At 45.5% G+C, this 12,761-nt stretch overlaps 1 protein-coding gene across 4 annotated transcripts in view; it reads left to right on the forward strand.

Annotated features, from left to right (window-relative positions):
* Positions 1 to 6,376: 6,376 nt before the first annotated feature.
* Dennd5b (DENN domain containing 5B) overlaps positions 6,377 to 12,761 on the forward strand; it is a 136,291-nt gene continuing 129,906 nt past the window's right edge. For 2 of the 4 annotated variants that reach the window (XM_028892419.2, XM_037203964.1), the window contains exon 1: positions 6,377 to 6,690. In XM_028892419.2, the coding sequence (XP_028748252.1) occupies positions 6,564 to 6,690 (127 nt within the window). In that variant the 5' untranslated portion in view covers positions 6,377 to 6,563. The remainder of the gene's footprint in view (positions 6,691 to 12,761) is intronic. The other 2 variants (XM_028892416.2, XM_037203962.1) reach the window with 2 other exon arrangements.

The raw sequence follows: 12,761 nt of genomic DNA on the forward strand, positions 1-12,761 counted from the left end.
TCAAGTCTTTGTACATTTTTAAACAGGACATGCCCTTTTTAGAGGCTCTTTTTTTTGTCTGAATCTGTCCTTACTGTGCATCTGTAACCTTTTTTTGTCTGCATGAGCAAAAACAAAACAAAACAAAACTGCTGTGCAACTTAAATCATGGTGTACTAGCAGCTGGCTCCTCCCCCTCAGTTCCCTGAGAGTTTAGTCTCATGGTGGAGGCACATTTATTGCCAGCTCTGAAAGCCATGTTTATCATCCCAACTTTGGGAAGTTTCTGGGTCCATGCCTCCACTGAGTAGTATGCTACCAGCTGCTCATAAACTCCATTTAAGTGGTAGCAGGGCTTCTGAAAAGAGCTGCTGCTATTTTTGCTGCTAGCACTGAGCCAGGAAGGCATCTCTTAAAGGAGCCACACCTCTGCTTGCCACCAGAAAACAGAGCGCGGAGGAGAAAAAGTGGTTACCAAGAAGCCACGTTTGACTCTGTTTTTGTGTGTTTAGAGTCATTCTCCAAGCTCTCTGAGGTTTTGTATGGAAATTTCAGCCACATTGGAATGACATATGTAGGTGGAGTTTTCCTGTCCTGACCACCTGCTCCCAAAAAACTGACACAGAAGCTTAATATTACTTACAAATGTTCGGTTGATAGCTCAGGCTTGTTACTAGCTAATTCTTACACTTAAATTAACCCATATTTCTTATCTATGCTTCACCACATGTCTTATGGCTTGTTACCTCATTTCCTGTACATCCTGTTTCCTTGGCAGCTGGCTGGCATCTCTCTGATTCTGCCCTTCCTCCTCCCAGAGTTCTCTGTATCTAGTTATCCTGCTTTTTAATAACCTATGAGAGTAATACATAGTCACAGGGTACAGAAGGATTATTCCACAGCAGGAAACCTCAAAGCCCACCCCCACAGTGACACATTTTCTTTAACAAGGCCATATCCACTCCAACAAAGCCACACCTCCTATGATATTATGGGGGCCAGTTACATTCAAACTACCACATTACACTCCCTGGCCACTATAAGCTTGTAACAAATGCAAAATGCATTTAGTACACCTTCAAAAGTTCCCATAGTCTATCAGACTCAACAATGTTTAAAAGTCAAAAGTTCAAAGTCTCTTCTGAGATTCATGAAGTTTCTTAACTGTAACCCCCTATAAAATCAAAATAAAAAAGCAGATTACACACTTCCAACATATAATGGCACAGGATATACATTACCATTCCAAAACACAGGGAAAGGAGCATAGCAAGGAAATACTGGATCAAAGCAAAACAAGCTAGGAAAATTCCAAACTCTGCATCTCCATGTCTAATGTCAAAATGCTCTTCAGCTCTCCATCTCCTTTCAGCTGTGTTGATTGCAACACACTTCTTTCTCTTGTGCTATTTCCATTCCCTGTTAGCAGCTTTCCTCAGCAGGTACCCCACAACTATGGCATCTCTAACATCTTGGGTTCTCCAATACAATCTAGGCTTCAACTTTACAGCTTCATGTAAATGGCCTCTCTAGGCCTCTATTCAGGTACACCCCTGACTCGTGCCTGGGCTCAGTAGCTTTCCTTAGGCACGGAGGTAAATTCCATAACCTGTTTCTTCTATCCTTAACTCTAAAGCCAGAACCACATGGCCAAAGCTGCCAAGTTCTACTGCTTACTGGTGCTGGAACATGGCCCCCTCATTCAGTTTTATCTTTACCAGCTTTCTGTTTTCTCTCTTCACAGCCTAAGCTCAGCTATCCTGAAACTGGATTTGTAGACTAGGCTGGCCTCAAACTCAGAGATACACCTGCCTCTGCCTTGCAAGTGCTGAGATTATAGGTGTGTACCACCTGTAGCATGAATCCTAATTGGTTTTAATAATAAAAACCCAGAGCCAGATATCAGGGTAAATGCTGAAAGAGCAGTAAAGGAGCCAGCCACTAGAGAGACTCTGCCCAGACATAAAGTTTTCTGTCTCAACTTCCCTTGTGCCGGGATTAAAGGCATTTGTGCCTCCCAAGTACTGGAAGCAAAGGCATGAGATCCCAAGTCCTGGGATTCAAGGTGTGTGCCACCACTGCCAGGCCTCTATGACTAACTAGTGGCTGGCTTTGCCCTTTGATCTTCAGGCAAGCTTTATTTGTTAGATCATACACAAAATATCACCACACCACTACACCTGGCTCTGAGCTTTTCTTTAATTCACAAATTGGAAATTCAGCTGAGTAGGATCTTGCCCTGAGTCATCACTCCCTTTATTTCATTTCTTAATCTGTTTATCTCCTTGAACACAGGATTTCGTTTATGGACAAGGGCAAAACCCTGCCATTTCTTCATCAAAATATCACAAGACCAGTCTCTAGGCCATATACTAACATTCTTCTCCTCTGAAACCTCTCGATCCCCAAGTTCATCAAATCCAGCACCACTGTCTTCCATGCTCCTACTAGTATGGCCCATTAAGCAACACTTAAAGCATTTCCCTACTTTCCTAACCCAAAGTACCAAAGTTCAGATTCCTCCAAACAAAAACATTATGGTCAGGTCTATCATAGCAATACTCCAATCCCTGGTACCAATTTCTGTTTTAGTTAGGTTTTTCTTTTGAATGGCAGAGGAAGGTTTAATGGTGTCACTTTGTTTTAATGAGCCAGCCCCCCTAGTTAGGGTTTTTATTGCTGTGAAGAGACACCATGACTCCCATAAATGAAAACTCTCATAAATGAAAACACTTAATTGGGGTGGCTCGCAGTTTCAGAGTTTCAGTCCATTATCATCATGATGTCAGGAGCATGGCAGCATGCAGGCAGACATGGTACTGAAGTAGTTGCTGAGAGTCATTCATCTTGCAGGCAACAGGTAGTCGGCTGACACACTGGGTGGTATCCTGAGCATAGGAAATCTCAAAGCCAATCCCACAGTGACACACTTCCTCCAAAAATACCATACCCAGTACTAGAAAGCCACACCTCCTACTAGTGCCACTGCCTATGACACCACGGGGCAGTTACATCAACCACCACAGGGACTTCTCTGCATTATGACATGACTAAGTGTAATGTGATTTGAATAGGAATGGTCCCCATAGGCTCACAGATTTGAATGCTGGTCACCAGGGAGTGGCACTGTTAGATGGGGCCTTATTGAAGGAAATGTGTCACTGGGGATGGGCTTTGAGGTTTCAAATGCTCAAGCCAGGCCCAGTGTCCTCTCTCTTCCTATGGATCCAGATGTAGAACTCTCAGCTACCTCTCCAGCACCATGTCTGCCTGCACACTGCCATGCTTCACAGCTGTTGTACTTTAAGTGTAATTGGTCCCCATAAGCTCGTAGGAAGTGGCACTATTAGGAGTTGTGGCTTTTTTGGAGTAGGTATGGCCTTGTTAGAGGAAGTGTGTCACTTTGGAGGCAGGCTTTGAGGTCTCATATATGTTCAAACCATGCCCAGTGTCTCAGACCACTTCCTGTTGCCTGCAAGTCAAGATGTAGGACTCTCAGCTCCTTTTCCAGCACCATGTCTGCCTGTACACCACCATGTCGCACCAAGATGAAAATGGACTAAACTTAAAAATATAAGCCACCCCAACTAAATGTTTTTCCTTTATAAAAGTTACTGTGGTAATGGTGTCTCTTCACAGCAATAGAAATCCTAAGACACCAGCCATGATGATACTGGACTAAATCTCTAAACTATAAGCCAGACCTAATTAAATGTTTTCCTTTGTAAGAGTTGCCATGGTCGTGGTGTCTCCTCATAGCAATATTGACTAAGACAGCTGCCAAATGTCAAGTGATGCTGGAAGGAACCAGATGCCAGGATGTGGCCATAGATGGATTATTTTTCTAAACCTCCATCAAGGTAACAACCTTACAGGTAGATCTCTGTGTTCAAGGCCAGCATGGTATACATAGCAAGTTCCAGGGCAGACAGGATGCATGAGAGACCCTCTGTCTCAAAGAAAAATTATATTGTAGGGTTAGAAAGATGGTTCAGGGTTTGTGTGCACTTGTTGCTGCTGTGGATATCACTCTATATAAACAAAACACTGATGGCCAGTGACCAGGCAGGAAGTATAGGCGGGACAAAGAGAGAGGAGAATTGGGGAAACAGGAAGAAGGAAGGAGAGACACTGCAGCCACCGCCAGGACAAGCAGCATGTGAAGACGCCGGTAAGCCACCAGGCATGTGGCAAGGTATAGATTTATGGAAATGGATTAATTTAAGCTATAAGAACAGTTAGCAAGAAGCCTGCCACGGCCATACACTTTGTATGCAATATAAGTCTCTGTGTTTACTTGGTTGGGTCTGAGCGGCTGTGGGACTGGCGGGTGACAAAGATTTGTCCCGACTGTGGGCAAGGCAGGAAAAAAGTCAATTATATATAGGGCAAACATTTTAACATCTCTCCAGCCAAGGATACTTGATAATAGTAGACCTATATAAGGGAGAAGACAATTTAAACAAACATCTAAATCAGTTGTTATTGGCATAAACTGACCCCTTTTCTAAAACTAGAATTGGGCTGATAAATGGCTCATCAGGTAAAGACACTTGCTGCCAAGTCTGATAACTTGAATTCATTCCCTCAGGCGTACAGTGGTGGAAGGAGAGAACTGACCTTTACAAACTGTCCTCTGATCTGCCCAAGCACACCTACACACACACACACACACACACACACAAAGCTCACAAAACAAATGTAATAAAAAAATATACAAAACAAATAATGAGGGATACAGTTACTAGTTTTCCAAATATCCTTTGTTATGATAAGATTTTCCTAAAAGCCAAAATCTTGGCATAGAAAAATGTCACTCCAGATTTCCTTGTGGAAACTGGAATTGTGACAGCTTGGCATGTTTTATGCTAATTAGAGGTTAAAGCTGAGATACTGACTCCACTGAAGGTTTTCCATTCAGGCAGCAATTGCACAAAGGACCCCAACAGAAAGGAAGGCAGTATTCTAACATGGCCATGGCTGTCCTGGAACTCACCTTGTGGACCAGGCTGGCATCAAACTCAGGGATATTCACCTGCCTTTGCTTCCTGAGTGGTGGGATTAAAGGTAATGCTTACAATCTTTTTTTGTTCTGTTTTGTTTTGTTTTTCAAGACAGGGTTTCTCCATGTAGTTTTGGTTGCTCTGTAGACCAGGCTGGCCTCGAACTCAGAGAGATCCGCCTGGCTCTGCCTCCCGAGTGCTGGGAATAAAGGCGTGGACCACCGACACCTGGCTAATGTTTACAATCTTATAACCAGTAACTGCTCAAATGAACAAAAAGTGGTTTGTTTCTTGGCTAGCACAAACAAGTTAATTTTCTGTTGTATTTGTTTGACTAGCTTAGAATCTAACAAACATTCTACAAGAAGCCACCAACAAAAATAGGAGCACACACAGTAAAATATTTTTGTGTGTACCGTTATAACAGAAGCAATAATTGTATAACAGGAAATGTTCATAAACATTACAGTTACCAAAGCTTGTTATTTTCCCAGTGGCACTACCCTGCTACTACCTAGATTACCATCATTCTTTTATTCACAAATGGCAGGCAAAGTGAGACTACGGTTCTGTAGATACTGGAAAGATAATAAACCAAGAAGCCTAACTATCCCCCACGCCAGATACAACCCAGCTAAGAAGGTAAGAGAAGTCATTGCAAGGGTTCCAGAGGATTACTGGAGGGTAGGTAGAAGCTAAGGGTCAATTTTCGAGGTTGTTAATTTACCCTGCCTGAGAGTCTCTGTCTCTGTCTGTCTCTCTGTCTCTGGTGTGTGTGTGTGGGGGGGGGGGGTCTGTCTGTCTGTCTGTCTGTCTCTGTCTGTGTGTCTGATCTCCCACTCCAGATCCTCCTGCCTCAGCCTCTAGAATGCTGGGATAACAGACGTGAGTCACCACACCCCGCCAGGGACTAGGATCTTAAAATGTTTCAAGCATCTGCAGGCCAGTTTAAAAAGATGGTTCAGACATTGTGGGAAATGACCTCAGCGTGCTGTCTCCCTTCTCCAAAGCTACGTTATTGTTTAGGTTGGGCTGGGCGACATCCCCTCGGGAAGACAGGATTCCGCTCGGCCGCTCGTGCTGGGACGGGCTGATGGGGGCTGCACCGCGGCGGGCAAGCACGCACTCTGACGCGCCCGCGATCCCTCCGAACTCACAGGTGCGCGCCCCGGGCCGCGCGCCTCCGAGCTCTGCGCGCGCGCCCACCGCGCAGCTCGGCTCACTTGACCCGCGGGCGCCAGACGCTGTGCTCGGGCGGGCGCAGCCGCGGCGGCGCGGGCCTGACTAGCTGACACTCCCCCTGCGCGCCCCTCCCCCGCCGTGGCGAAATCCCGCCCGCCCGCGCGCGAGCCCGAGGCCGCTTCCCCGGCACCCGCGTCCGGGAGTCCCGCTGCGGCGACTGCGCGGCCCTAGGCGCGCCGGGGTCGCCTTCGGGTCGGAGCGGAGACCGCAGTCGGAGCGGCGCGGTGGCCTCCTCCGCGAGTGAAGCCTGCGACGCTTCTCAGCCAGGCTTCTCATCGATTCCCATCCGAGAGCCTCCTCCGCGAGCCCGGGCGACGGCCGCACCGGCAGCGCGGCGGGATGAGCGGCAGCGGCGCGGCGCCGGGCCCGGGCTCGGGGTCCTCCCCAGCCGCCTGTCGCTTCGCGCACTACTTCGTGCTGTGCGGGATCGATGCGGACAGCGGACTGGAGCCCGACGAGCTGGCGGGTAAGGCAGGGCTGGCTGCGGAGGCGCAAGGGAGGCGAGGTGCGGGCTCTAGACAAAAAGTCGGCTGCTGTAGCTGCACTCGGGCTAGACGGGCTCTCGTGGGCGATGTAATGACATTGTTGTTAATTCCGCGCTCTGGCTAAACCGGCGGGCGCTGGATCCGCGTAACCGGCGCGGGCCGCCAGAGGGCCGGACCCCTCCGCTGCTCGCGAGCGGTTCATGGCGCGCGCGACCGGGCTGTGCAATGGTTCGCGAAGTTTGGCCCTGGCGGCTGACGCGGCGTTTAGGCAGCTCCGTGAAGGTGTCGGGACCGCGGGGCTACGACGGGGTCCGCTCGGGCGAGAGGCCCAGCGGGAACGGCCCCGACAGCTCTGGGTCGGCGCCACCCCTCCCCCCTGGTTCTGTGATGACGGCCGAGTCACCCTTTGGAATCCTGTGGATTTGGCAGTGCCAGTGCCGCGAGCTGGCGAGGACCTTTGGACGCTTGGGATGCGGCCTGATGCTTTGTTGATCCCCCTGCCCCGTTCCTGAGTTGACGTAGTTGGACTGTCCTTCCCCAGAGGGGCGCACCGTGAGTCATCGCCGAGGTGTCACCGGAGGAGCATGGCCCCCATTTGACTGGTCTGGTGACGCAGTGCGGGACCGAGCTGGGGAAGCTACACTGGGAACCCGGGCAGTAGAATGATGATGGAGGCGGGGGAATGCGCAGTGTGGAGAACAGGCCGGGAGAAATAACAGATTGCATTTTTCACCCTCCTTTCCTCCATGGGATCTGAATCGTGATTTTTTTTTTTAAAGGTTGAGACACGTGACACCTACCACCTGAACTTTATCTGTGTCAGTGCTAAACACTTAGGTCATAGCCTTTCAGAACAGCTTCTTTGGAACATAGCATGCCTCATTGATTGCACCAGTATAGATTTTTCTTTCTTCCATTGAGAAGAGGATTGGGAAGATTGTATTAAATAATAAATGATAGTAAACAAAACTGCTCAGCCTTTAAAAATACAGCCCCACGTCTTAGCTGAGCATCTTTTTATTAAGTCAGCTTCACAGCAAAATGTTTTCAACAAAAGCTAAGTATAGTTTTAATTAATTATTTATTGGAAAGAAGAGTAATAGAGTACCAAGTTTTCCCCGTATGTGTAATTACGTAATACACTATTTCTTTAGCTGAGATTTCATGTACATGTTAAGAATGGCATTGTTAAGGGATATGAAGTTGGGGGTAAATGTCCGCAGAGTGATTTTGGAGAAAGATTTCTCTTGGGCTGGTAAAAGAATTCTCTTTCTAAGGCGTCTTTAAACAACTGGGATTTCTTGGAGGCCTTCTATGCCAAGTGACTGATGAAAGAAAAAAGCCTGTATTTACATTTGTCTTTGTCTACTTACACCAAAACAACACCTTTTAAAAAGTGTGTCCTGGGACTCTCCAAGCGCAACGCAAAATAGCACAAAATATTTTATTTTAATGTAATTTTAATTTTCTCTCTTCATTACTTTTTCTTTTTGTAACAGCTGGATGTAATAGCTCATGCTTGTAGTATTGGTGCTTAGGCTGAGCACTGTAGTACTTAGTACTGTAGTCTCAGGCTGAGGCGAGAGCATTGGCGTGAGTTTGAGGCCAGCCCGGGCTAGAGTGAGAGGCCCCGTTTCAGAAACAACAAAGGGAAGGGGAGGTTGGAGGAACAACTTGAGAAAAAGCAGTACCTGAGGAAGAAATAGCTATAAACTTTCTAGAAATGACAACATACGACACACACACCAAGATTTTGTGTGTTTTTATTCCTTTGTGTGTATGCCCTGTGTTTTGTGTGTGGGGGGAGGACGGGGTCATGGTGCGTGTACCACAGCATGTGGAGGGCAGAGGACAACTTTGTGCAGCCACTTCTGTCATTGCACTCTTATGTGGGTTCCAGCAATTGAACTCGGGTCTCTGGACTGGTGCAGCAAGGACTCTTACCCACTCGGCTGTCTTGCAAACCCTTTCATGCATTTTTAAAAGATATATATTTATGTGCACACTTATGTGTACCTGTGCAGAAGTGCAAGTGCCAGCAGAGGCCAGAAGAGCATATCAGATCTCCTGGAGCTGTAGGTACAGGGGTTGTGAGGCACCTGGTGTTAGTTCTGGGAACTGAACTCATGTCCTTTGGAAGAGCAGCAGCAAGTGCTCTTAATCCCTGAGCCATTTCTCCGGCCCCCTTTGATGTGCAGTTTTAAAAAACTATATATACTTATTTATCTTAAATGTATGAGTGCATGCTTGTTTTCTGTGGCATGAGTGTGGAGATCAAAGGACACCTTTGAGAACCAGTTCTCTTCTTCTACTCTGTAGGACCCAGGGATTGAACTCAGGTCATCCAGTTTAGCAGCAGGTGCCTTTTCCTATTGAACCTCCCATTGGCCTCTTTTATAAGTTCTCTGGGACACATTGTGTTTTCTTTTTTGCAGTAACACATTAATTGACCTTTCTGCTCACGATATTTGGAGTGCTCAGGTAATAATGTATTTTTGCCTGGTTTTGATTATTCAGTCATTCAACAAATGGGTTTTTAAAAGCTCGGTGTAGATTGTCAAGAAGCACAGGGAACATCTGTAAAGAAAATAAAGCCCCTTCCATATTGGAGCTTACATTATAGTGTAAACAAATAGTGAAGATCCTTTTATTTTTCTTACTTTTTAACCCCTTCAGTACCAGAGATTGAAAATAGGAACTCTTACGTGCTAGGTACTGAACTACATCCCCACCTCTTTAAAAATTGTTTTTAGTCAGGGCCTCAAACCTGCGTTGTATCCCAGAAAGGCCTTGAATTTAGGATCCTCCTGCCTCAGCCTCTTCAGTAGCTGAGATTGTAGCCTTTCCACAACAGATTGAGTTTTTATGTTCAAATTAGTAAAGAGATATGAGAAAAAAATGGAGCAGGAAAATGGGATCAGAATTTCTGTTATTTTATGTTGTTGGTGGGGTTCCCATCCTGGAAATGCATAGGCATGTGCTCTATCGCTGGAATACCTCAGCCTTTGATTTTAAATAAGATGGTTAGGGAAGGCCTCACCTAGAAAGAGACGTTTGAACACAGCCTTGAAGGAGGTAGAAAAGCAAGCAATATGGACTGTCTAGGGCAGTGGTTCTCAACATGTGAGTGGCGGCCCCTGGGTGTCAAAGCACCCTTTCACAGGGGTCACCTAAAGACTGTCTGCGTAAAGATATTTACATTATAATTCATAACAGTAGCAAAATTAGTTACGAAGTAGCAGTGAAAATAATTGTATGGTTGACGGTCACCACAACATGAGGAACTGTATCAAGGGGTTTGCAGCATTAGGAAGGTTGAGAACGACTGGTCTGGGGGAAGAGAATTATAGGCAGAACAAACAGCGAGATACCCTGAAGTGGAACAGTGACCAGTTATATAGGTAACTATACCAGGCGTTTTCCTTAGAACCACCAGCCAGCTCCCAAATCATGACACCGAGACTTCTTAGTTTTGAATGTTAGCTCAGACTAGCTTGGACTCATTCCTGGCTAGCTCTTTTAACTTAAATTGACCTGTTTCTCTTTATCTACCTTTTGCCTCAGGGCTTTTTGTCTTTCTGTATATGCCTTATTTTCCTGCTTCCTCCAGTTTCTGGCTGGCAGCTCCTTCTTTTTCTCCCTCGTTCTCTCCTCTCTTTTCTCTGTTTTTAGATTTCTTCTCTTACTTATTCTGTCTGCCAGCCCCGCCTAGCCCTCCCCTGCCTAGTTCAGCTTTTTTTCTTTTTATTAGACTAGTCAGGTGCCTTAGGCAGGCAAGGTGAAACAGCAACACATCTTTTCATAATTAAATAAGTGCGGCAGAAACAAAGGTAACACATCTTTACACAGTTAAAGTAATAATCCACAGCATAAACAAATGTAACACACCTTTACATAGTTAAAGTAATATTCTACAACAGGTAGCAGCTAACTAGGAGACCAATGTGAATAGAATGGGCAAGATCAGAGAGACAGATTAAGAGAAATATTACAGGGCCTCAAAGATATTACCTTTTACTTTGAGTTGGGAAGATGCTGAAAGATTTTTTTTAACAGAATAGTTGTATCATCTGACATACCTTCTGAAAGGATCACTGTCTGCCAGTGAGTCGGCTCAGCCTGAAATGATGCTTGTTGGAAGGCTGACAATCTCAGTTCTATCCCCGAGACTCAGATAGTAGGAGAGAACAGACTCCCACAAGTTGTCCTCTGATTTCCACATGTGTATGCCTGCCCAAGAGCACATGCATATCACACACACACACACACACACACACACACACACACACACACGTAGTAGAATTAAAATTATTGTTTTAAATAAAATTATTATTTTATATGTGTCACTGTTTTACCTGCATGTATATTGGTGTACCACATGTGTCCTGGTACCCAAGGAGACCCAAGAGGGCATTGGATCCCCTGGAACTGAGCTTATAGATGGTTGTGAGCTGCCTTGTGGGTGCTGGGAATTGAACTTGCGACCTTTGGAAGAGAGCCACTGCTTTTAAACCACTAAGCCATTTTTTCTAGGCCCCATAAACAAAAATTTTTTAAAAAATAAAAAGATCACTGTGGCTGCCAGGTTACATAGACATGAGGGGGGCAGTGGAAGCAGGAAGCTAGTGGTTCTGTTTCATTATTTTGACGGAGAGTGGTTTGGGGAATTGGTGGAAATGAGTCAGGTGTGTGTGTGTGTGTGTGTGTGTACGTGTGTGTGTACCTGTGTGTACGTACACACAGCACGCATGTACCATCAGGAGTTATTAATGAATCAGATGATTATGTTTGGTTTCCTTTTTTTCTTTTGAGACAGTTTTGCTGTGTAGCCCTGGATGACCTTGACCTTGTGGCAATCTTCCTCTTCCTCTGGAGTTTAGGCGTGTGCCATAACCCTCACTGTGACTGAGTTCTATTAATTTAGTAGTCATAGATAAGGAATATGATTAGTTATGACTGAAAGATTTTTGGCCTGAACAATTACGAGTTTTTCTATGGAAAGAAGACTAATGGAGAATCAGACTGAAGTTCAGTTCAGTTTCGTTTTAGACAGGTTAAGGTTGAAGTGCCTGCTTGACTTTAATGGAGATACTAAATAAATAAGGTATCTCTCAGGGGAAAAGTCCAGACTAGACATAAATTTAAAATCATGAAACCACTTATGTGTTGAGTAAATAGAAAAGAATAGACTTGATGATTGAGTCCTGGGGGGGGCGGGTAATCCAACAGGCACAGGTGGAGAAAGAGAGGAGAAAATATCCGAAGAGATGAGATAGTATTGACAGTAGATGGATGGGTAAAGGCAGTATCATATTTTCAGTTAACAGTCTTCATTTTCCATAGAGCTACATTTGGAGATCAGGAAGCTGTATATTAATTAGTTTTCTGTTGTTGAAACAAAAATACCTTAGGCTGGGTATGTTGGTAAGATATGAAGATATTTAGCTCATAGTTTTGGAAGCTGAAAGTCCAAGATCCAGGTGACCCTATGGTAGAGGCCACGTAACAGCATGGAAGTGGTGGACGAGCTCGGGAGCAATCACATGGTTAGAGAGCCCGGCGTTGAGGTTGCTCAGATGTGCTCTTTTATAACCTACACTCTCAGCAGTTAACCACTGTAACCGTCTTTCTAGTCAGACTTTCTCTGAACCACCAGCCCCCAAATAATGACATGGAGACTTATTAGTGAAAGCTTAGCCTTGTTCACAACTAGCTCTTATAACTTAAATTAACCCGCTTCTGTTAATCTGCATTCTCCCGTGTGGTTTTTTGCCCCTCTCTCATTCGTACGTCAGACTCCCTCTGTGTCTCGCTGGCTAACGCTGCATGCCTAGATTCATCCACCTGAACTCCTCTCTCTGTCCAGACGTCCCACCTAACCTCTCCTGCCTAGCTATTGGCTGTTCAGCTTTTTATTAAACCAGTCAGATGCCTTTGGTAGGTGAGGCAAAACCTAGACACATCTTCACGCAGTATAAACAAATATCCCCAAACAAACCATTCCTCAGATAAGTGAATTAATCTTTTCTGAGGCCAACACCTCAATATCCTA

The sequence above is a fragment of the Peromyscus leucopus genome, chromosome 3, assembly GCF_004664715.2.
Source record: "Peromyscus leucopus breed LL Stock chromosome 3, UCI_PerLeu_2.1, whole genome shotgun sequence".
Taxonomy (NCBI): domain Eukaryota; kingdom Metazoa; phylum Chordata; class Mammalia; order Rodentia; family Cricetidae; genus Peromyscus; species Peromyscus leucopus.